The sequence below is a fragment of the Sarcophilus harrisii genome, chromosome 4 (assembly GCF_902635505.1).
Source record: "Sarcophilus harrisii chromosome 4, mSarHar1.11, whole genome shotgun sequence".
NCBI lineage: Eukaryota > Metazoa > Chordata > Mammalia > Dasyuromorphia > Dasyuridae > Sarcophilus > Sarcophilus harrisii.
Genome location: NC_045429.1, coordinates 2,466,852 through 2,492,575, shown reverse-complemented (window position 1 = coordinate 2,492,575; position 25,724 = coordinate 2,466,852). Strand labels below are relative to the sequence as shown.

Below are 25,724 nucleotides of genomic sequence, written 5' to 3'. Positions count from 1 at the left end.
AATAATTAATAAACATTAAGGTAATAGCCATTCCTCCATAAATAAATAGCCAAAGGATATGAATAAGTAGTTCTCAATGAAGAATTGCAAATGTTCACAAATACATGAAAAATCTTCCAAATTATTAATAATGCAAAGAAAAATGCAAATCAAACAATCCTGATTTATCACCCTGAGGTTTGAAAATTGGCAAAAATGACAAAAAATGGCAAGTCATTGTTGGAGGGCTTATGGGAAAATAGGTACACCTAGATGTTGATGGAGCTGTGAAATGATACAACCACTTTTAAACGGAATTTGGAATTATGCAAATTAAGTATCTAAAATGTCCATACCCTTTGAATTTGATACTCTGTTACTAGGCTCATACCTCCAAGGGAACCATCAATAAGAAAAAAAGTCTATAGCCCAAAATGCTTCTGGCAGTACTTTTTGTGTAAGTTACAAACTGGGAATATTGTAGATGTCCATCAATTAGGCAATTTCTAAACAAATGGGGCAAGTGCTGTAAAAAATGACCTGTGTGATGAATATAGGAAAGCATGGAAAGAACTGTATAAACTGATGCAGAATGCAGTCAACAGAGTTGAGAAAACAACATATGAGTAGCAGCCACAATGTAAATGGAAAGAACAAAACTAAAAAAAAAAAATCAAAAAGTGAATATTACAAAATGATAAAGATTAAGCAGGACTTGAATGAAAAAGGATGAGAGGAGATCCTCAACTCAGACCCTTGTGGAGATGGGAGGTTAACAGGGGTTACATATTGAACATCTGGGGACTTTTTAATGGGTTGATCAGTTGTGCTGACCTTTTTCTATCTAAAAATACTATTGGAAACATGGACTAGAAAGGAAGAGAGGATGGGATCCCTGAGATTTACTAGTGATATAATAGAAAATATCAATACAAATTTAAAAATAAAAAGAGACAGTTCAAGCAAACCCCTTATATGTAAAGTCTTTCTAAATCCCCATTCTCCAATGGCTCACACTTTCCTTTTTGAATTACTTTCTATTTATTCGTGTTGTATCAGTTCAGCATCTGTGAATATATTTGTATTTCCAGTGGAACAGAAGCTCCTTCAGAGTAGGGATTACTTTATTTTCTGATTTGTACGCTTATCATCTAGTAAACAATTAATTGATCCATCTATGCTGGGGCTCCTTTAATAGAATACAAATTGTATGAGAACAGGACCACTGTTTGTTTTCCCCAGTCTCTAACCTAACCTGTTGTAATTCTCTGTGCTTAATATTTTTAAATTAAAATTGAATAACAATAATAGGAATGATGATAATGAGATGATGAAGAAGAAGAAATAGAAGAGGAAGAGGAGGAGGAGGAGGAGGAGGAGGAGGAGGAAGAGGAGGAGGAGGAGGATGGCTAATGAAAGGTAGCATTGTTCAGTAAGGACTTCTGGAATCTTACCTTTAAGTCTGCGGTCCAAGTATTCCAGTATAAGTCTTAGAAACTGGACAACTGAAAGAATGAGAGACCCCAATGCCAGGGAACCTGTGTGATATCTAGTAAAAGATAAAACCAAATAAGGAAGTTGAGGCACTTTCACTAATAAGACAAAACAAGGATTCAGAGGCAGTTTTCCTACTCATCTGACAAACGGCCTCATTCAGTTCTTTCTGCTTTGGGGTTGTAAGGACAACCTTACTGTGGGTCAGTCTGTCCGCAGAGGGGCTGGCAGAGTGCCCAGAGAGCCGAGCTTAGGGGAGAAAGCGCCAGCTCAGATCTTGCCCCCCCTTGGGGGCCCTTGGCTCTGGCCCCCCAGGACTGAGGGGGCTGCAATCCACCTCAGCGCAGGTTGTTTCCGTATCTGGACTAGCCCACAATGAGATGTTCACACAGAGGAGGCGATTGTTCCATCATGGCTGATTCTTCACAACTGCGTGAACCATGCGGTCCCTGGGCTTTTCTGGGCAAGGATCCTCCAGCAACTTGCCGTTCCCTTCGCCAGTGTATAAAGCACAGGACAGACTGACCCACAGTAAAACTGTCTGGGAATTTGTCCCCACAGGGCTATTTGGGGCCCAGCTGTGGCAGAACTTTCTGGCCTGGGCTTGGTCCCATCAGCCAGATTTACACCAGATAGAAAATGACTAATAAACACAAAGCTAATGGCTATTGCCCCAAACCCAGAGGAACATACTCTGGTGGCCCCGCGAGAGAGAGGAGGTTTTTGTCGTCCAGGCTGGACGGCCACCGGCCACATGCCCGGGTCAGCCCTGGGGAGGGCGTGAGCCCATTGCCTGCTCTGGCCCCTAGCCGCCTCCTGTGTACAGGCAGAGTCGGCACTTTCTGCAGAGTAGGCAAAGCACAGGCATTCAATAAGCACTAACGGAGAGCTTTCCCCTGCATCTAGACCTGGGCTAGGGGTGAAGGGGCAGTGCAAGGGCAGCTGCCGGAGGAGGTAAAGACCTCATTTCCCCTGTGCCTGATGCTTGTCTCTGGGTGGCCTTGGGCAGATCCTTCAGACCCCTGCTCCTCAGTTTCCTTGCCTGTAACATGCAGGAAGGGGACTAAATGGGCTCTAGAACCCCTTTACTTTGTGAATGAAGATGGCAGCAATCCACCACGGGTGAGACAGGGAGGCCGAGCTATTCTGGCCCTGAGCAATCCCGGGGTCTTCGAGTCCCTCCCTTGTGATGAAGGGTTTTTAGAAGGTGAGTGACCGGGGCTGGGGACACTCCCTGGGGCCGAAGCAAAGCTGATGTCCATCGGGACACGGCAAATCCATCTCTGGTCAGTGGGACTGTGACCGGGAGTACTTGGGCCTGCACATCTCCCCGGGCACTTACCTGGGGAAGTGATTCACTCATTCACAAGTTCTCCCATCAATAAAATGACAAGGTTATTACCAAAATGGCCTCTTTGTTTCCTTCAAGCTCTGATCTAGGGCCCTCTGAGCCCATGTTCTTTAGCACCGGCCAAGTGATCTCCCCCAGGAGTCTGCGCCATCATCACTCTTACCGGAGGGCGCGTCCAAACGCAGCACAGATCGGATGTGGGGGGATGTCATTAGGTTTCTGGAAGGCCCAGTAATAGGAGGCAAAGGCACCTGCCAGGGTGCACTGACCCAGGGCGATGGAGAAGTTCACCAGCCAGAGGAAGACAAATCCATTGAAGATATGGAAAATTAAGACATACTGGTAAAAAAAGGCTTTTCCACCATAGAAAGCAAAGGTACATTGAACTCCCGGACATTCGCTGCTTATGTTGGTAGACTGAAACGTCTGCAGACAGAGAAAGAGAGTCACCATTCAGTGCATCCATCAGTCACACCCAAGCTCTCTGTGGCCCCCCATTCCCCGTACTGCTCCTCCTTCCAGGAACTTCCCCCTCACCATTTGTGTCCACTTTTAGTGATATCCAAAGGGGCTGGGACATGTTACCCGTTGTTCAGTTCGATCATTTATCAAGGGGTATTTCCCCGGCCCTGTCCCTCCTTCCCCATCACCCTGATTGACTTTGTATTTATTTATTTTATCATTCCCATGAGTTCCTGAGAACAGGAGATGATAAAGCTTCCTCAAATAAAAACGGGTCACGGCATTTTCTGTCTGGGACAAATACCCCGAGCCATTGGAGTACGGCTGGGGAAAGGGGCAGATTGGGCTGTGAACATGGGCACAAGCCCCTGCCACTGGCGGAGGGCTCCTCTGGGAGAGCAGCACATGTTGGGGCTTGGGGAAGAGCCCCCCTCAGCCTGCTATCTGGTGCCTTCTATTCCAACCAAGTATTATGGCTACTCGGGCGCTAAACGTCATTGTTTCTTTGCCATCAATACTATCAAAACACCCTTTCAAGGGGGACACTGGGAAACGTCACCCCTGCCTCGCCTTAGTTAGGTTTTGCTCTCAACCACAGGCCAGGCCTTCATTATGTCCACTTTCCTCTCTCTAACTGCTCCCTGGCTCCTCTGGTTATGAGCCCAGAGAAGCGGGATTTCCCGAGGGACTGAGTGCGAGAGCTGTGGAGCTTCATCCAGGAGAATTTTATGGGGAGAAAAGAAAATGAGACACATTCCCCGAGGCACCTCAGTTTTCTACCACATGGGCAGGGCTGGGACCCCGTAGGTCCCTAACGTGTGCTTGTTGACTGATTACCTCAGGGTCACAGTGTTCATTTGTATATTTGCAATTAGGGTCAGTAGACTGGACTTTATATATCGCCTCTCCGGTGGTACCCAAGAAACTGAGAGGACCTTGTTAAGGAGAAGAGGTGACATTTATCATTCAGCCCCTCCCCCACAGACAAACCATCAGAAGAGAGTTCTGCAAGGTCTGACTGGCTTGGGGGGGGGAGAGGGACCCCTAGCACCAACAAGCACAGGCCCCCACAAAGTTCAGCCTTCCCTCATCTGAGCTACAAGGAGCTATCGCTGTGCTTAGGCAATTCCTGTAAACTAAGCTCACATTAAGTTTGCAAAACGAATTCAGTTGAGGAGGAGAAAAAATGAGACAGAAAGAAAGACAGAGACACACAAAGAGAAACAGAGACAGAAACAGAGATAAGAGACAGAAACAAAAAGGCCAAGAGACAGAGAGGGAGGGAAGGAGCAAGAGGAAGGGAAGAAGAAAAAGGGGCAGGGAGAAGGGGGGGCAAAGCAAGAGGATTTGAATTTGAATCCTGGCTGAGCTACTTATTTGCTGTCTAACCCCAGACAAACCCATAACCTGTTTATGAATGAGAGGGTTGGCTTTAGGGGACTAAAGATCCCTTCTCAATCTCTAAATCTGCGAAATTTTAGTGCTCCGAAGTGAAGTGCTTATCACTCTCTCCTAGGCACACCTCGGAGCTCTCTCCCTTCTTGTGGAAATGCTGAGGAGGGGGCGAGGACTGCACGTTAACCCTAACGATGCTACAATTCCTGGCTTCAAAGATCTTCCCGCTACTTGAGGAGGGAGGGCTCGGACTTGGGTTGCGCTGGTTTAGGGAGGTTCCCCCTCGAGGACCGGCGCCCTTCTGGGGAGCTGCCCAGGGGGCCTGAAGGGGCGGCCACGTGTCCAGGCCACGGCCTCCCGACTGACGTCAGCACCAAGTCCTCTCGGCTCCTCTCCGTGGCTCCTTGCCCCCATTTATAGAAAAGAAAACCTTTTTGTGGTGGGAAGATGCTTCTGTGCTGTTCCCGTGGGGAGACGCTGGCTCCTTGGCCTGGGCCCCGAAGGACAGTCTTGCCCTTCTGAAGGGAGGGCAGAGATGTCACTAATGGAAGGATACACTGCAATCACAGTACAGTAGGCAATGCACATCAGAACGAGAAAGAAAGTGACTAAGGGGAAAAATAAGGAGTGTGGGATGTGTCCAATGGCCCTGGAATAAAAGGGAGAAAGGTCAGAAATGCTCACGGTTTCCCAAATGCCCCCCATAGCACTCGTGTCCAACCTTGGGCTGACCAGTCCCCAAAGCGGCTGTCACCCTCCCCCAGCTCTTGCTGTTTCCCAGACACTTGTGCTTTTTCCTCTGAGTCTCCCCACAGACAGAGGGGCCAGCGGCTCCCTTCCCTCTTCTCCGTCCCTGTGGCTACAAAGGCTCTAAGTCTGGCACCTCGGCTGCTGGCTCCCGGCTTCCCTCATGCCCACCCAGTCCCAGGATTCCCCCTGGTTAGACTTCTGGCAGCTGGGAAGGTCGGCTCCTCCCCCGAGGGGGCCTTCATCTCCCCCTCCACCGGATGTCTCTGTGTCCAGCTGAGCCCGGCCATCCCAGGGCGACGGCTCCGACTGCTGGGGAATCTTCCCTCTCCAGAGGAGTCCCGGAGCCTGAGTCTGCCCTTAATAAATGATCAGCCCAGAGCCTGGGTCCGCCCCTAATAAATGACCAGCCCAGGCCCCTCTTCCACTGTAGGTCCCTTTTAAGGCTGTCCTCACATCTCCTTTCCTGTTCCTCACCCTCCAGGTTAGCAAATCCTTCAAAGTTCACTAATGAGATGATATCCAGACACCAGGTCAGAGAGCATCACCTTGCCCAACCCCCTCATTTTATCGAGTGGAAAAATGACCTCAAGAAAGATGAGGTCACTCACCCCACTGTAATTTGAACCCAGGACATCTGAAGTCAGGCCCATTGTTCTTTTTGCTGAGCTGTGATTCCCCCTTGGGATCACCTTCTGGGGACAGCCTCGCCCCTCCCAGGACCTCAGAAGCCCTTAATTTAAAAAATCTGAGAGCGTTTCTTGTCCAAAGTCACACAAGCTTTGAGAATCAGAGGCAGAATCTGATCCCAAGTTCTGTTCCTCGAGAGCGAGCATCCTTTCCAGCCCAAGGCCTGCTTCCAGATATGGCCCAGCACGTGGCACTTACTCCCCCAGGATGGAGGAATGGGCAGAGGGGAAGAAGGTTCTTTTGCATCCCCAGATCTGGGGGCTGCGCTGGAGCTGGGTCATCTAGGATTCCGGTCTGTGGCCCCCTAATCGCTCCATCGCTCAACAAGCTTTTATGGAGCATTGACCCTGTGTGGCTCACTCTGCCAGGAGCTGGGCCGCTTTTTACCTTTCACTCTCTACCTTCTCACACTTGCATCACCTCAGCTCCATTAAGGAGCCCTCTGGCCCTAGGAACCCTTGGTTCCCACATGGGCCCTTCCTGGTGGTTCTCCCAACAAGCTCCACTTGGGAGTTTGGCCACCAGAGCTGGGGGCCCTTCTGGTCACCATTTCTTTTTTTTTAATTTAATAGCCTTTTATTTACAGGATATATGCATGGGTAACTTTACAGCATTAACAATTGCCAAACCTCTTGTTCCATTTTTTTCACCTCTTACCCCCACCCCCTCCCCCAGATGGCAGGATGACCAGTAGATGTTAAAATTAAAATATAAATTAGATACACAATAAGTATACATGGTCACCATTTCCGAAGAGAAATGAGAAACAAATTAACTCAGAAGACACTCAAATCCCCCTTTCCCAGAAAAGTCTAACACTAATAAATGGGATTTAGGAAAAATAAGGTAAAACCATATAGGAAGGCTGAAGGCAGTCACAGCAGATTGTATTCTTTCTGACCAAATACACCTACCTCAGTTAGTCACTGTCATGGATTGTTTATGAGTCATTAGTTTTTCTCATTTTAAATTTAAGTACAAAATAAGGACAAAATATTGCCATGTGTACAGCAGAACATAAGAGAGAATTCAAAATATAAGGCAATTAATTTCTACATCAAGAAAGCATATAGAATAAATAGGACACATTGTGTTCAGAACCGTCCACCTTGTAGGTTTTCCTTTGTTCTCTGCTGGGCACTTTTTACTTTATTTTTCCCCTTCCTTCCCTCCATCACCCAGAAGGCTACAGTTAAGCATGGAGGTTATATATACACACACACACACACACACACATATAATCCAGATCCGATGTGAATGGGTATCCCTCTACAAATATATATATATATATATATATATATATATATATATATATATATATACCCATATATATCACATATATATCTATAATAATTCACATATATATCTTTTTATATAATTGTACTATGTTTAATTCCTCTTGTCCTCTGTTTCCCTGAAGGTGGATAATATCTTCCTTCATAAGTCCAAGTCTTTCCATATTTTTTTCTAAATCCCCTAGCTTATCATTTACTACACTTGTGCAACAGTCTAATCTCATAGTATCTAGTTAAATAGTCTAAAACAATACTAATTAATATGGCTACCATATAGTGCAATTTCTCTATTTTTCTCTTCCAATTAAATCAATTCTGATTTTAACTTTGTCTGAGATCATGATTACCACCTCTGCTCTTTTTTACATAATAAATTCTATTCCTGAGTTTTATTTTATGTGTATCTCTCATGTAATATTTCCTAAAAGCAACGTATTATTGAATTCAAATTTCTGTTCTATTACCTATTTCCATTTTATGGGTGAATTCATCCAATTTACATTCTAAGCTATAATACTAGTTTATTTTCCTCTTTCCTATTTTCTTCACTATCCTTTTCACCATATTCCTATTCCTCCTCACTCCCCTGCTTTACTTCTACCCCCTACTTTGCCCTCCTATTACTTGACCTATTACCCCTCTAAGAACCCCTCCCTTGTCCTCTCCCCCCCCATCTCCTTGTTCACGTTTCTCCCTGAATTTAGAAGTCTTTTATATTGCTCCCTCTTTATCCCATTCCTATTAATCTACATCCTCTTCTACATCCCCCTCCCCATTATCTAGTTCCCTCACTTATTTCTGTATACATTTAGAAGACTTTCATTTCCCTCTAAATGTATATGTTCTTTTCTCATTAATCACACTCTTATGTGTTGGTTCTTTTTCACCCAGGGTCCAGTCTTTGTAGCACAGTTGGGTCTGGTGTTCCTGATCAGCAGAGGTTCCCCTCAGTCTTCCCAGACGCAGACTCTCAGTTCCTCACTGCTGTCCAGGAAGTGAAACTGTGGTTGGAAACCCCAGCTAGTCCCAGGGTTTCGGGGGACCTAACCTAGACGTGTCTACACTTCACATAGGTTAAATCCCACCACAGGTTAGGTCTTCAGATCTTCTGAGGTTGTCCCAGGAGGCCCCCTATTCTGCCCAAATGTTCCTTGTTTTTCCTCAGTCAGTGTTTGCCCTGGAGCACAATTTTATTCTGTTTGTGGGAGAAATCTGGAGCATTTAAAATTTTCTGCCCTACTCCAACATCTTCCCAGAATCCTCCCCCTGGGGCTCATTAATTAATAAGGAAATGAGAGACAGACCCACCTTTCAAGCTATTTACTAAGTATTTTAAAAACTGGCTTTAAAGAGTACAATTATTGAATCCTTAAAATGTGCTTGAAAATTCATCCGTAGCCATTAATGACGTTGTTTCCATCCATCCAGAGCCTGGGTGTTTGAGTTTATAGTAATTACCTCCCATGTTTCTCCTTCTGCATTATATACAAGTTTAAAGTATGACATTTGGGGGTTGTTTGGAAGTTGCAGATGTTATTAACTCCCAGCATGAATCTTAAGAAAAACCGCAAGTGTTTATTTGTAGTATTTTAAAAATAAAAATGTTTCACAGTATAAAAGCTTTCTGAATCGTGAGTCATAAACAAAAATGTACAGGTGGGGGGCACCAGAATCACCTGTAGGTCCCTGTATCAATTAATCATTGCTTTCAGCTGCGAAGAAATGGCAACAACACAGAGATGACTAAAGAGTAATAGGAATTAAAAAAACTCCATGAGACAACATCTATCTAACAACTTAGGAGATGAACTAGGAATGGACAAATTAGAAGAGGTGGGATGGTTATGGAGGGATGGTAATTGGGGGAGGTGGGTTTTTTAAATTGCTTTGTTGATTGTTGTGATTGATTGTTTTGGGATTATGTCTTTATTTCTCATTAAAGATCAAATAGTAAATTCAGTGATAATATTTAGGAGACAGACACAGAGGCAAAGAGAGAAAGAAAGACACAGAGTTAGAGACTAAGAGAGACGGAAGGAAGGAGAGAGAGAGAGAGACAGACAGACAGACAGACAGACAGACAGAAACAGAGAGAGAGACAGAGAGAGAGAGAAAGAGAGAGAGAGAGAGAGAGAGAGAGAGAGAGAGAGAGAGAGAGAGAGAGAGAGAGAGAGAGAGAGAGAGAGAGAGAGAGAGACAGAGACAGAGACAGCACAGCTGCAAGTTCGTTTTTAATATTTTAATAATTTTAATATTTCCCTAACAGAGCAAGAACTGGTGTTATTTTTTTTACTTCCTCAGCTTCTGGCACACAGCTTAATAAATCTTTTTACCTTGATGGATACAAGCTCCCTAAAAACCTTTTCACTTCCCATCACCAGTGGAAGTTTTCAGAGGTAACTTAAGGGATTAAAAGTATAATATCGCATCATTCAAGAGGAATGAAGAAGAAGGAACTTTGCCAGTGACTAGCCCGGATGTTCTCTCCATCGAGGAAAACACCCTTCCAGGTGGGGGTGCAGCAGAAGTGGGGGTTACTGCTTGAAGGGGAGATGCAAAGGCTTGAGGAATACCTCCTGATGCTCTAACGTCCAAACAAAGATGAAGACCTTTTTGCTGGGAAGGAAAACAATGATCCAAGGAGGACTCAAGGACATCCACGTTTCCAGTTCAGTGGAAGGAACAGGATCTGAAGTAAAGGAAGTGGGGAGGGGAGATGGTAATCATGGTGACAAGATGCCTGGGAAATTCTTCCCAAATGGGCCAATTCATGTGCCTTCCACAGAGCGGTAAGTGAGGTTCCCAGTGTCCTTGAGGACACGAGCGCTTATTAACTCCAGGAGGAGTTGGAGCAGGTGGTGATTTCCATCCCAGGGAGAGCTGGTGATGAGGTGTGTGGGATTCCTGGAGCCTGGAGAGCTCCAGCAAACCCATGGAGCACAACCCACTTCTGGGGATTCTTGTGCTGACAAATGATCCTGCCAGGAAAAATCTGGAACAGATTTGTGAAGATTAGGAAATCCTGGAATGGAAACAAAGCTATAGGACATAGATGCCACTTTCTTCACTTCTTCTGACTGAAAGTTTAAGGTTTTTAAACAAAAAGAAAATTATGGAAGACAGATGGTACCAGTGAACGGAATGTGCCCTTGGAGGCGATGGTTTGAGATGGCTTTCACAAGCTTTAGGTCTGATCTGAGAGGGATTTGGAGTGAAGCTAGTGGAGGAGAGAAAAGTTCTCAGAGTAAAGTGTGAGTGGCCATTTTATAGAGAGCTCTAGGCAGCAGGATAATGCTGAAGTGAGGAGCTCTGAACTCAAGAACAAAATGATTCTGAACAGATGTTCACCACTCGAAGGAATGGAGAGAGTTAAGACAGCAGGTGGTTGATTGTGGGAATTGAGTGTCCCTCACAGATTTTACCTGGTGACTCAGTTCTGGAGCCAGGTTAAGTTCCCTTTCTATTCAATCATGGGTCTAGTCCAATTTCTGTCATGTAAGAAAACTTTATTCAATGTGAGAACTGGGAGACAACTTTATTGATTTGGTTGGGAAAGTGGACCACCTCTCCCTGCCGCTTCGACACCCTTACTCAAAGACCCAGGTTATACTGACCAAGAAAGAACCCAGTCGGATCCAAGGACTGATGGAAGGACTTACAATTTTACATCTGAAAGCAACCAAGATGTCTTAGCTGAAAACCGGCCTCTACTGATCAATCAGTTATTGCCTCCATGTTCCTTTGTTCATAGACACTTGGGGGGAGGGGGGGACATCTCCTTTTCTGATTTCAGAGAATTATACCCATTCACTCTCCCCCATCCTAACTTGGAAAGTTCCTAATCTTCCCTCCAATTAGAAATCAGATTTCCTAATGTAGTATTGTTTCCTTTTAATTATAATTAATTGGTCTTATATAATTATTTTTAATGTAAAAAAGTCTGTCTCCCCTTGTATTTAGGGTCCAGGCCTAAGCAGAAGGGGTCTGGTCATAGTTTGTTGGGTAACTGGCAGACACTGCCAAATAAATTAATGTGCTCAGAAGATTGAACCTCTGTTTTCCTCGGTCATTTTATTTTTCATCTGCCATACCCTTTAACTTATGTTTCAGTTCCATAAACATTAATTAGTTTGTGCAGAGCACTCTACCCTACTAAAGGAATTTAGAAAATACATGGTCCTGCCTCTGTGCTGGTCCAGAGGCTGGTCCAGGAGGGATGGAAGTTGGGTCAGCTGTAAGCAACTAAACACAAAGTACTATGTGATGGGAATACTTGCAGAATTAAATTGATAAATATATAAAGGGACAGGGACTAAACCTATATATAAAGAACTCCCAGGTGATGAAACTCCTTCCACCTCCCTCCTTCTTTGCCTCTCGTTGTCTTGAAATTCTTGCCCAGGATCACATGGCCAGTGTGTGTAAGAGGCAGGACTCAAATTCAGGCTTCAAAGCCCTGTGCACCATGACTCAAAGGTCCTACTGATCCCTAGGAGCAGTGCTGGGAGGTGAGATGGGAGGGACTGTGAGGAGGACCCGCTGAAACTAGGGGAGGGCTTCCTAGAGAAGGTGACATTTGAGCAGATTTTCCATGACAATCGGAGCTGAAGGGCAAACATGTATAAAGAAGCATGTAAACAAAAGCATAGCGATGAGGAAATGTATGGGATTGTGGGAACAGCAATTAGTGGGCTGGAGGGTAGAGTATACAAAGGAAAAGAGTATTCGCTGGAATTGTAAAATTAAGAGAGACGCCAGACTGTGAAAAGTCTGGGCATAAGGAATCGTATTAATTTGGCCGTACTACAAGGTTGACTTGGAAAAGTGGAGTTCGAAGTCATAGGACCAGATCTTAGCGCTCACCTAATCTGTAAAGTACAGTAATATTTAATCCTAAGCAGTCACTTCATTTGCGAATGCCCTAGTGTCACTCTGTAACCTTCACATGGCCAGTCTCTCCTAATTCCCAGGGAATCAGACCTTGGCCACTGACCTTGGCAGTGCCAACTTACTTTAACCCGACTGGCCTCCTCTGAGGCCTTCAGAGGTCTCTGGCCATAATTTAATAACCGATAGCTCACTCAAGAACAGCCACATGCAAACTTAAAGCCTTTATTATACTTGCTCACATCGTGCCCTGACCTGTTAACTCCCAGGTGAACACCTGGTCTGCGAGAGACCCACGTGTTCACTATCAAGCTCCCTACCTCTCTTGGCTATCCATGCACTCAGCTCAGCTACCCCAGGATAAAGAGAGCGACTTCCTGCTGCCCGCAGTGGGCTTAAGAAGGATCTGTGAGGTCACATGCACAGCCATGCAGAGAGGGAGCCATTTCCCATTACGAAGCTATCTCAGTATGACCAGGGTCCCTCCCATGAGGCAGTCTCTGTCCACAGAAATTACTTCCCTGTTTGCACTGAGCTGACCCATTGTAAAAAAACAAAAACAACAACAACAACAAAAAACCCTAACAATGATCACCCCCTCCACTCTACAGATGAAAATCTGAGACCCACAGAGCTTAAGTATGTGGCCAAATTCATACAGCAAGTGGCAAAAACCAGAATAGGAGACCAAGTATAAATCCCACACTCTTTCTGCTGGGACTCCCTGGGAGACCAGGTGATCATCCCAGAGGCAGTCAGTCCCAGAGCAAGTTTCCGTGCTCATGTACGGAGTATTCCCCGCGGATGCTCTAAGGATCACAGCAACCTCTAAAGCCTCAGAACTGTGGCTGACCCAAAGAGCAATCAATGAGGGATGGAGGGTGGACTCCATGTGACAAAGAAGGCTCAGCACACAGTGAACGATGCAGCACATCCCAGCCAGGAAATCTCTAATCGGAAATGAAGGTGGATGGTCTGTACTGTGAGAGTGACAGATCAGGGCTGTGCTGGGCTCCTCGGGCTGCTAAAAGAAAGAGAAGAAGTTCTCCAGCAGATTGGGGAGATCATCCCACAGAATACTCCAGGGAAAACATGACACAAACACCCCTCATGGTGAGAATGATAAAATAGTCATAATTAATGCAAATGCATATGTAGACATACAGCTTTAAGAAGAAATGCTTTGCGTGTATTGCTTTACTTGAAGTTCACAAGGGATTCTGTCGCCACATTTGATAGCAGTGACACGCCCAGAATACAGATGGGCTGGGAAGGCAATTACTGAAGGCGAGGACATGATGAGATCATGAGGTGCCATTCAGGCATGGAAGCATCATGCAGAGTATTGGCCACAAAGCTAATGGGCCCCTCGATCTGGAACTGGAAGAGACCCAGAGGCTTCCTAATCTACCTCGCTCTTTTCCCAGACCAGGAAACTGCAGCCCTGAAGAATGAAGTGACCTTCCCAAAGTTCCATGGGCCAGAAGTACCAGAAAGTCCTTGGACCCAATTTGGCCCAGTTCAAAGCCAGGGCCAGATTGTCTCCAAAAACCAAAGTCAATGAAGTTTTCAAAACAATGAAATAATACCACCTGATAGAAATCAGTGGCTTATTAGAACTCATGACTAAAACACAGCAAGTGGAAAGGGTGCAGCTATATCTGAATCAGCAGTATGACATAAAAGAGGGGAGAGACAGAGAAAGCAGATGAATAATTGCTGAAAGTCACCGGCATGAAAGCAAGATAGAATGAAGATGAACTTCAGCTCATCTGAGCTCATTCTCTTCTATTCTGACAAATTCTTATCTTAGGCTGCTGACATTTTATTTCTTAAAAGACAAAGGAAGCAAGGAGATTACATGGAGCAGGAGAAAGGATGCTGACAACGTAATGAAGGAACCTTCTCTTCCCATTCTCAGTGTTCCAACAAAGTAAGGCCTCAGCCTGGAGAGTTTTGGTTAAGGAACCAGGGAAGAAGGCGCCCAGGTTAGAATCGGCATTCTGATAGCCAAGGAGGCACAGAGAAGGGGAGTTCCTTGCATTCCCAGAGTCTGTGGCTTTGTCTCTCCAGCATCCTGATCTGGAGAAGGGAGATGCTGCATGGTCCTCACTCACTTCAGTCCAATGCACTTGCTTGTCATGGCGTCCCCTTCCTGATGTGATGGCTCTCTTTGAGAACTGGAGCCCACAATGTCTTGTTAAGTGGATGGAATGATCGACCATGCGTCCAACCTTGTCAGAAAGCATGTTTCAATGGAGAGAAGTAAAATAAGCATCAGCCCATTGCCAAAGAAAGACATGTGGCTCAAGAAGGATAGGGAGGGTTCAAGAATGAAATAATGGAGGATGTTAGGAATGGTCAGGATGAAAAAGAGGCACCTGGATAGTAGATGTGGTTTTACAAGGAGCTCAATGATTCCGAATCAAATAGCACATGTATAAAAGGTGAAAATAGGGGCTACTCCCTGAAGAAGGGGACCAAAGAATGGCACAGGCCTCTAACAGAATTGCCAGAATGGTTAATTCAGAATAACTTGAGTTTGAGGGGGCACAAGGCTGTTAAGGAAAGATTGCTTTAAAAGTTATTTGGGGGAAGAATAAGAAAGAATACTTGAAATGGATGTCAGAATAATGTTAAGCAGATGACAGAGAGAAAGCAGGATTACTCATTTTGTCTTCAACTTCTTGGTCAAGGAGAAGAATCATGGATCTGGAAAGAGTAGCACAAACATGGTTAAGAGGAATGAAAGACAAGGGAATAGTGGGGACAATTCAAGAAGAAGCATGAGTTCACTTATCTTGGCTTAATTGAGCTATCCTTTAGAATGTGGAATGAATTTGCAGCTGAGTTCCCAGAGCCTTGTGTTTCATGGAGCTTGTGGAAAACGGTGGAGATGTTGGAAAACTGGAAACAGGCCAAAGATGACAGAATCTTTTTTTAATAATAGCTTTCTATTTTCAAGACACATGTAAAGATAGTTTCAACATTCATTCTTGCAAAACTTTGTGTGCCAAATTTTTCTCCCTCCTTTCTCCCCATCTTTTCCCTAGACTGCAATCAATTCAATATGTTAAGCATGCAGAATTCTTCTAGACGTATTTCCATAAATATCATGCTGTATAAGAAAAATCAGACCAAAAAAGGAAAAAATGAAGAAAAAAAGCAAGCAAACAACAACAAAAAGGTGAAATACAAAGCTTTGATGCATCTCCAGTCTCTCTGGTTGTCTCTCTGGACAGAGATTGGCTCTCTCCATGGCAGGTCTATTGGAATGGTCTAAATCACCTCATTGTTGGAAAGAACCAAGTCCATCAGAATTGATCAACATATAGTCTTGTTGCCATGTGCAATGATCTCCTGGTTCTGCTCATTTCACTCAGCATTAGTTCCTGTAAGTCTCTCCAGCATCTCTGAAATCCTCCTGTTGATCATGTCTTATAGAACAATAATACTTCATTATATTCATACACCATAACTTATTCAGGCATTCTCCAACTGATGGGCATCCGCTCAGTTTTCAGTTCCTTGCCACTGCAAACATTTGTGCACATGTGAGTCCCTTTGCTTTCTTTAAGCTCTCTTTGGGATAAAGTAGAGATACTGCTGGGTCAAAGGGGATGCTCAGTTTGAGAGCCCTTTGGGCAGAGTTCTAATCTGTGATGACAGAATCTTTAAAAGGGGCCAAAGATGGTATAACACTCTACAAGTGTCACTAGTAACCTTAACTGATCAATTACCAAGCACTTTTGAAGGACCTCCCATGCCTTAAGCCATATGCAAGATGCTAGGGACAAAAAGACTAAAGTCTCCTGAGTTTTAGGAACTTATACTTGAACAAAATGTGCACATGTGAGTGTGGGCTTGTATCCACCAGCTAATTTTGGGTAGAAGCATTAGCAGGTGATAAAGGGATTCTAAGAGGCAGATGTGAGGAGACAGGGCATTCCAGGAATGGAAGCAACTCGTGCAAAGGGACAGAGATGAGAGATGAACATTTCATACAGTCATTTGGGACATAGAGCGCATGAAAAGGAATAAAACTGGAGAACCAGCTTTGGGGGGGGTGCTTTATTATTTGATATGGCGAATATGAAAATATATTTACATAAATAAAAATAAAATTGACCCCAACTCCTGAAGAGTTACAGAATGATTATTGAACTCATATGTCATATCAATTTATTGTTTAATTTTTCTCCATTCCAAATGAAATTTGAAAGTGGACTGTCACCTTAGAATTGGGTCAACATATTATGTCATTACACTAATGCAATAGAGTGTGAATGATCCAACTATTCTGGAGAATAATTTTGAACTCAAAGGACTTTAAAACCATGTATATATGCTCTTTGATTCAGCAGTGTCCCTCTACTGGGTTTGTATCAAAGAGGTAATCAAAGAGGAAAAGGGGGCCACATGTGTAAAAATGTTTGTAGTAGCTCTTTCTGTAGTGGCAAGGAATTGGACATTGACTGGACGCCCATCAGTTGGAGAATGTCCGAATAAGTGATGGTGTATGAATGTAATGGAATATTATTGTTCTATAAGAAATGATGAGCAGGCTGATTTCAGAAAAGCCTGGAGAGACTTACAGGAACTGATTTGAGTGCAGTGAACAGAATCAAGAGAACATTGTACACAGTAATAAGATTGTGTCATGATCATCTGTGATGAACGTGGCTCTTCTCAGCAATGCAGGTGATTCAAGACAATTCTAATAGACTTGGAATGCAAATTCCATTCACATCAAGAGAGAAGAAATGAGGAATGAAACATAATATTTTCACCTTTTTAATTTTTTTTCATTTCTTGTGTTTTTCCCTTTTTGATCTGATTTTTCTCACCCAATATGACAAATATGGAAATACATTTAAAATGATTGTACATGTATAACCTATGTCAGAATGCTTGCTGTTGAGGGGGGAGAAGGAAATAAAGGAGGGTGGTAGAAAAATTGGAAACACGAAGTCTTACAAAAATGAATGTTGAAAACTATCTTTACAGGTATTTAGGAAAATAAAATATTATTGAAGAAGAAAAAAGCAACCAGAGAACTTAGCACAAAGGAAATATAGACTAATGCTGGAATTTCAGATAGTGATAGAAATATGAGTAGACCATGGAAATTCTAAGTCTGTCAACAGGCTCTCTCCACGGAGGACCTTGGGCCCATCTCACCTACAGCCTAATTTAGGCTCTTATTCTGGGCATCCCTAAATAAAAAGAAAAATTTACATTTATACAGCATAAAGAAAGAAAAAGAAATTTTCTTCTCTCTAGTTCAAAGGATATCACTCTCTGCTTCTTGCATTCCTATCCATCGGACCACTCCTTTGCTAGATCACCTTCAAACTTTCCCCCTCCTACATTCTCAGTTGTTATAAAAAGCAACATTCTTCTTTCAATCCCTCAGATTCACAATCCAAGAGTGCTTCTGGATTCACCACTATCTCTCTCACACACCCATATCTAGCATGTCACCAAGACCTGCCAATAGCACCTCTGTGACATCTCAAAGATGTCCCTTCTTTCCTCTGATACCGCTACCGCCCAGTAAAGGTCTTCATCACCTCATACCTGGACTACTGTAGTACTCTCCTGCCTCAAGTCTCTTCCCGACTCTACTGCATCCTCCATTCAGCTACCAAAATTCTCTGGTTGGCACTCCAAGACCATCATAACTTAGTGCCTCTTCTATATTTCCAGTCTTCCATTTCTGTATTTCCAGTCTTCCCTTTCTGTATTTACAATCTTCCCTTTCTAAATTTTCCACTCTTCCCTTTCCATATTTCCGGTCTTTCTTCCCTCTTCTATATTTCCAGTCTTCTCACACCTTACTTCTTAGCACAAACAATCTTATCGAAGGAAACTGGTCTTCTGGATGTTTGGTGACCAAGATACTCCATCTCAGGGCATTCTCTGCTTGCCCCCCAATGCCTAAGATGTTCTCCCTTTTCTGTTCTGACACTAATCTCTCGGGCTTCATTTGAGTTCCAATTAAAACCACACTTTCTAGAGGAATCTTTCCATAACCTCTCTTAGTTCTAGTGTTTCCCTCTGATTAATATCGTTTATTATCCTCTATATTGACTCCCTTATTAAACTGTGAACTCCTTGAGGAGAGGAAGTATCTTTTGGCCTTTTTTTGATCTCTAGTGCTTTGTAGAAGGCCTGGCCCAGAGTAGGCATTTGATAAACATTTCCTGACTGATGCATGTACACAGTAGGGCTTCATATGCAGCATCTCAGGCAGGAGTCCCAAACCTGACTGGATTCTTCATCAGATTTCATTCCAGACTATCAAACTACAAATGGCTCACTTATCCTGGACTTAGCTCCGATTTATTTCAGAGCTCCAAGCCAAGGAGGACCGACAGGGTCATGTATCAAAACCTCTGTTTTCATTTAAAGCTTTCTTACCTAGATCCCTCCTGGGGATCTCTCCAGAGTTCATATTCTGGATCCCATACCACTGCCTGCCTTACTGTTCTTCTCACAAGGCTCTGTCCCCAACACTGAGCCACTTCTACTGGCCATCCCCCACTCCTGGGATGTCCTTCCTCTTCTCCCCCTCATGACTTCTCTGGGTTTCTGAATATCTCATCTAAAAATCTCACCTTCTGCCAGAAACTTTTCTTAGTCTCCCTTAACCCTAGAATCATCCATCTGTACATAGTTATTTGCATATTCTTTCCTCTGTACATTAGATTGTGAACTTCTCGAGGGCAGGGATCATTTTTGCTCTTCGTTGTATCTCAAACACTTGGCATTATGTTCGGTACCAAGCAAGCTCCTAAGAACTGTTTGTTGCCTGACTGGCTGGCCAGCAGAGAATACAGAGAGACAAAGACTAAAAGCCAGCATGTATTTAGGAATTGCCAAATGAGCTAAGAATATATTCCATCTTGAACTGGTCTTGTGGACACGGGTCTGGCCATTTCACTTTTAAAGTCCATTTCTGACTTTTGGATCCCAGCTCATGTCTGACTTGGGATTTCCCCTCGGAATTTGTTGACAATTCAATTTATCCTGGTTTTTAATTGTTGTGACCCTAAGTTTGGATGATCCTCAGTAGACTAATAAAGCTGAAAAATGTCTAGAATTCCCTCCAGCAGCATCTGTTCGGAATAAAGCACAGACCATGGAATCAACAGTTCGAACTCACTGCTAACAACAAGAACAACCTATAAAACTTGAGGTTTGGGGAACTAGACAAGACATTCATATAAACTAATGCCAAAAAATTCCCAGAGGAGATTCCTAGTGAGTGGAGCTCGATATAAATAAACTAAGAAGGAGAAGCTGTATGGTAATAGACATATGGACGGCATGACTGAGTTGCGTGATCATCAGGGGCCCAAAGTTAAAGCGGTGAGTCAAAAGCTGTTTCTCGCACTGTACTGACTCTGGCCTTTGACTGCCTCACTACCGGAGTGCATGACAATCCATCTGTTGTTCTAACCAGAAGACATGCCTCTTATCCCGGCTATAACTTTGTTTTCAGAGTCACCCCATCAGATACAACTCAGCTCCAACCTTTCAAAGTCCTCTGCATAGTGATGAGCTTTAAGAATAAGAGGAACATTTTTATACATAAACAGTTTGACCCTGATGAGTCTCATAATCAGTATTTAGTGTTTTCTTCATATTTCTAAATCTTTTATTGAATTTTCAATAGTGAAATTCTATATCAAATTTTCTCTTGCATTCTGGTCTTTTGTCCCAAATATCTGAAAGTCAGTTTGTCAAATGTCCTTTTTCATTCTGGATTATTCTCAGCTTTGCTGGGCATGTTAGTTTTGATTGCACTCAGATGTTTTGACCTTTGAAATGCAATGTACCAAACCTATGGTCTTGTTGTGTAAAACCTACCAGCGAGGCTGAGGCTAGAAGACCTCTCAAGCGCAGGAGTTCAGTATAGTGGGCTATGCTACCTGGGTGCTCTCACTCATTTTCGCATTATTATGATGAACCCTGAATGGAGGAATGGAAGAGGGACCAGTTTGTCTGAGAAGTGAACTGGTCCAGATCTGAAACAGAGCATATCTAAGCTCCCTTGTTTTTTTGGTTTTTTCCAGTGAATCAGGCTTATTAAAGGACCTTACATTTCTAGTCTCAGTGAGATAAGGAGATTAGTTCTCAAAAATATACAAGCAAACAAACCCAAAGAAACAAAACCAGTCCACGCTCCTGCAGTCCTCCATGAAAGCTGCCCCAATGGCTGACTTGTTTCCTGAAGACTCTAGGTGCCGTAATGCCTGAGGACTGACCTATGTCAGCACTATGGCCAGAGACACATTTTGCACTTTGCTTGCTGACACTGGTACTACTCTTGTGAACTTTTTTCTTAAGCAGTTGATTTAGAAAACAGTTGATTTGACATATACATTCACAGACCTTTTATTAGATGTGTGAATCATATGAATCTGAGAGGGATAGCTGCTACACTGGAATACCAAAAGATTTCAGTGGATTAAATTGAAACCAACAAGATCAGATCCAATAGTGATGTATAAACACATTCGTATGCACTATATTCATTCATATTACGTTATTATCTATACTAAAATAATGCACATAGATATATACACATACATGTGTGTGTTTATATCCCACATCTAGCATTAACTTATTTTCTTTAATTGGAAAATAAAGAATAAGAGTTATAGCAAGGGAGCAGTTAAGGAATTACAAATGCAATATAAGTCAACAGTGTGAGATATTCAAAAAGGTCAATGTGATATTGAACTACATTAACTCATGTATAATTTCCAGGAAAAGGTAGAATATCGTCTCGTCATATTTGACTTCTCAGACAGTGTCCAGAACATTATCTTTTTTAATGTAAATTGGAGTTTGTCCACAAAAGGTAAATCAGGATAGTGAAGGGACTCATAAGAGAAATGTTTGGGGATTAGTCAGCCTGGAGAAGAAATGCGTGGGGGAGCTGATTGCTAACCCAAAGTACTTGAAAGTCTGTCATGTAAAAGAAAAATCGATGCTGTTTTCTTTGGTCCTTAAATGAAGTTCTAGGAGTAAAGAAGGCATTTAATGGCGGGGCAGGGAGGCATAGCAAGCTATCTGAAAATGGAATTCTGCTAAAGACGCTTCCCCATTCTCAGAGATTTTTAAAGAAAAGACCAAATGGGTTTCTTATAGGTTTTGTAGATTTATCTTCAAAGTAGTACAAAAGTTAAAGGATTGGAGGGAATCTTGAACTCTCTAATCTAACATTTTTACAGAGGAAGAAATGGAGACACAGATCGATGGCGTGACTTGACTGGTGCCCCACAAGAAATAAGACATTCTGGTTTGGGGTTGGGCCGGATGACTTCTGCGGTCCCTTGCCCTGCAGCTTAGCTTGACTTACTCATGTTTCTCTGAATCATCTATGAGTTGGTGAATGTCCTGACCATTTCGTTATCAGTGCTGGCGGGCACTTGGTACGCTACTTGGAGGCAGTAAGCCATCAGTGACTTGCCGGGCTTAGTCAGTCCATCTCTGAAGAAGGACTTGGATCTGAGGCTCCCTGACTGAGGCTGGTTGTCCCATGGTTCCTGACCAGGACCGTTATTCTCAGGTTTCAGCCAAGTCCTGCTACCCAGAGAGTCCCTTGGGCCATGGCTGATTATTCAGCTAAATTACCGTCTCTCCCAAGGATAGCGATCCTCATTTGGCACCCCATGACCAGCCACTTACTTGCTCGCTTCCTTCAGCAGTGCAACGGCGATTTGGATTCTCTTTCTCAGGAACAAAAGTGCCAGGAGAACGATCACTTCCAGGATGCAAAGTAGGATCACTAGAAAAGAACACACAGAGCTGGAACTGCCATGGGGTCTCAGCTCAAGCAAACACGTCCCCTCTCTGCACAACCTAAACCACGTCTCAACATGCTGTTTTCAAAGGCTCCAGTCTTGAACCTTGACCTGCAGCCAGCAAGCTGGGATCTGCAGAAATCTCTGGGACATTCTTCACTTCACTTCAGACAGAAAAATAATCACATTATTTGGAGAAATATTTTTGAGGGAATATAATTTCTTTAGTGTGTAAACTCCCGCCACCAGTGCAAAGGCAACTGATAGCCTACACAAGGTATCTGGGACTCAGAGAGGTTAAGTGAATTACCCACAGTCACACAGCTATTGTGGCAAGGGCCAAGCTTGTCCCCAAATTTTTTCTCAAGGCTAAAGTTGACTTCTAAGTCACTATGCCATTTGTGTGCCATAATGACCTCATGGATACTTCCATGTGTCCATATTGTTGCACTCCCTTCCCCACCAAGTATAAGCAAATTAAAGTCAAGGACTTTTGAGTTGTAGCTTCATATTCCTGGAATTGGGTAGAATATCTAACCTAGAATAGGCACATAATAATAGCAGTCAACATTGATGTAGCTCTTTTAATGTTTATTAAATATATTATATGTCTCACTTGATCCTTAGAATACCCCTTGATGTAGGTATTATTATTACCACATCCATTTTACAGATTTATGCAAAAGAAAGCTGAGGCTGAGAGAGCTCAGGCATCTTGTCCAGATCATCTGACTAGTAAGCATCTGAGTCAGGATTCAAATTCAGGTCTTCCTGACTCCAAATCCAGTACAATCGGCTGCTTAGACCCCATATTTGTTGATAGCTAGATAGAGCATTTACTAATCATTCCTACTGAGACGCTTTAATTTAAGGTTTCCCAAACACCTCGCACTTTATTTTGTTTAAGCATTTATTAGCTGTTGAGAGGAATAAAATTGCTAAGAAGAAGCAGGGAACAATTAGGCTGGGAGCTCCGGAGAGCAGGGTTTTCTTGCCTTTTCTTTTCATTTCTAGTACTTAACACAGTACTTGGCACATGGGAGGCACTTAACAAGTGGCTGTGGGCTTGACTCGCTGGTGTTTCTTCATCAGTTGAAGATCTAAAGTGTTTCACACAAGTCTTATCCCTCAAGATACTGAAGATGTGAGAGAGGTCAGTGGAGACGTTTCTCGCATTTTGATGGTGTTTGATGCTCACAACACCACCATGAATAAGAGCATTCACATCCCCATCGGGAAATGCAGCCTCCGAAACTCTCAATGTCGCATCGCTAAGAAGTACCAAAGCACAGGTTTGATAGGCTGCATATTTCGGGATGCCCGGTCCAGCCTGCACTGACCTCTTCCAATAACGGGGAGGGAATGCAGGAAAGGGAGAAGAGTGACTTCGAGGAACCACTTTGGACCACTAGTGGTTCTTGCCAATTTCCTCTCTTTTTTTCCCTAATGTTATTTCACATTTTGGTTAATATCTCAAAGATTTGGGAATGTTATACTGCATAAGAAAAAGAAGGTTTGGGAATGAATCATCTCACTCCAATGTAACGGTCTCCTTCTTAGCTACAGACATAGTTTTAATTTCTCTTTCTTTCTTTCTTTTTTCCTCCTCCCTCCCTCTCTCTCTCCCTTCCTCCCTCCCTTCCTTCTTTTCTTCTTCCTTCGTTTCTTCCTTTCTTCCTCCCCCCCTCTCTTTCTTTCTTTCTTTTGCAAGGTTATTGGGATTAAGTGACTTGCCCAGGCCTCACACAGCTAGGAAGTGCTAAGTGTCTGAGACCAGATTTGAACTCAGGTCCTCCTGACTTCAGAGCTGGTGCTCTATTCACTGCACCACCTAGCTGCCCCCATATTTTTAATTTCATGCAAATGTATTCCCTTAAAATACTGAAATTAGTGCCAAATGAGAGAGTTTAATATGGCTATATTAAAAAGGAGCAAATGCTAGGCTGAAATCACCACCTGCTGATGTTGGGACACGTTGATCATTTAGCTCAAGGAAATGAGATGTCAGATTCACTTTATCTTCTGGCTTTGCAGAAATGATAAACAGCTTACTGAATATTAAAATGTCTGTTCCCTGTGGGATAAGTCATCTATTGAACACTAAAAGCTGCCCTTCCTCTCTTAGTTTTAATATGAGTCAGAGGTTTGGAACTAGAAAAGGTTTTGAGATCATCTGACTCAGAATTGTCCATCTGTAACCAAGGAAACTGAAGACCAGAAATAATCGATGCCTTGTGCAAGGTCCTACAGCCAGCTACTCATAAGGCCCATGTGAGAGCCCAGCTCTCCTGATACTTTCTCCAGTTTGCTTTGTGCAGGTCTCCTATTTTTCTTGTTCTAATATAAAATGTTAGAGGAAGTTTCTCAATAGATAAAAGGAGAGACAATATGGCATAATGGAGGGTAAGCTGGCTCCAAAGTAAGAAGGACTTGGGTTCAAGTCCTGTTCCCAACACATGTGACCTGAGAAAATCACTAAATCTCTGTTTTTCAGAAAATCTAAAACTCTCCATTGCAGAGAGGGCATAAGTTTGCATTGAGATAGTGCTCTTCCTCAACTGGAATTTCCTACATTTCCAATGGAAACCTCAGGCTATCCCCTAATCTATAAATGTATGTGCCATATTTTTCTGCAATTGGCAGCAATTCCATAGCAATGGCTTTGACACTGGGGGAATGAGACTGTCTTTGATGGAAATGAGCTTGTGTAGATTTCATAAGACAAAATTGCTTGGGATGCGCGAATTTATTTCTCTGAGAAATCTGAATCCTGCTGATGGCACATCCATCTCATTTCATTGAAAAAATATTTGATTTTAACTGATTTTTTAAAAATAAGCTGATGACAGAAATAGCATGTTTTTTGTAATACCATGTAGATTTTAAGGAAACAGTTCTAAAGAAATGCAATTGAACATATATATAAATTGCATAATTTAAAAAAATGTTGAATGCAAAACATTTCCAGAAGAATAATGTTACATGGACCATTTAACTTTTTAAAAATATTTTACTCTTTCAATTACATGTAAAAACAAATTTTAACACTCAATTAAAAAAAAAAAGAACTTTGAGTTTCTGTGCATATCCTTTGATACAGCAGTGTCTCCACTGGGCATGTATTCTAAAGAGATCATAAAGGAGGGAAAGGGCCCCACATGTACAAAAATGTTTGAGGCAGCCTTTTGTGTAGTGGCAAGGAACTGGAAACTGAGTGGATGCCCATCGGTGGGAATGGCTAAATAGGTTATGGTCTATGAATGCTATGGAAAATTATTGTTTTGTAAGAAACGACCAGCAGGATGATTTCAGAAAGGCCTGGAGAGACTTACATGAATCTGATGCAAAGTGAAATGAGCAGAACCAGGAGATCATTGTACACGATTGTTGTACACATTGTACACATTGTTGCCATTGTACACGGCAACCACAAGATTATGTGATGATCAACTCTGACAGACGTGACTCTTTCCAACAATGAGGTGATTCAGACCAGTTCTAACACACTTGTGATGGAAAGAGCCATCTGCACTCAGAGAGAGTCTGTGGTCACTGAATAAGGATCACAACATAATATTTTCACTTTTTTGTTGTTTGCTTGTGTTT

General features: G+C 43.0%; 1 protein-coding gene across 1 annotated transcript in view; it reads right to left on the bottom strand.

Annotated features, from left to right (window-relative positions):
• The window catches only part of SLC44A5 (solute carrier family 44 member 5), a 232,846-nt gene that overhangs the window by 20,095 nt on the left and 187,027 nt on the right, over positions 1–25,724 (bottom strand). The window contains exons 15-19 of the mRNA XM_031967936.1: positions 22,003–22,102; positions 5,238–5,330; positions 4,124–4,211; positions 2,988–3,250; positions 1,434–1,528 (exon numbers count right to left, since the gene is read on the bottom strand). Of these exons, the coding sequence (XP_031823796.1) occupies positions 1,434–1,528; positions 2,988–3,250; positions 4,124–4,211; positions 5,238–5,330; positions 22,003–22,102 (639 nt within the window). The remainder of the gene's footprint in view (positions 1–1,433; positions 1,529–2,987; positions 3,251–4,123; positions 4,212–5,237; positions 5,331–22,002; positions 22,103–25,724) is intronic.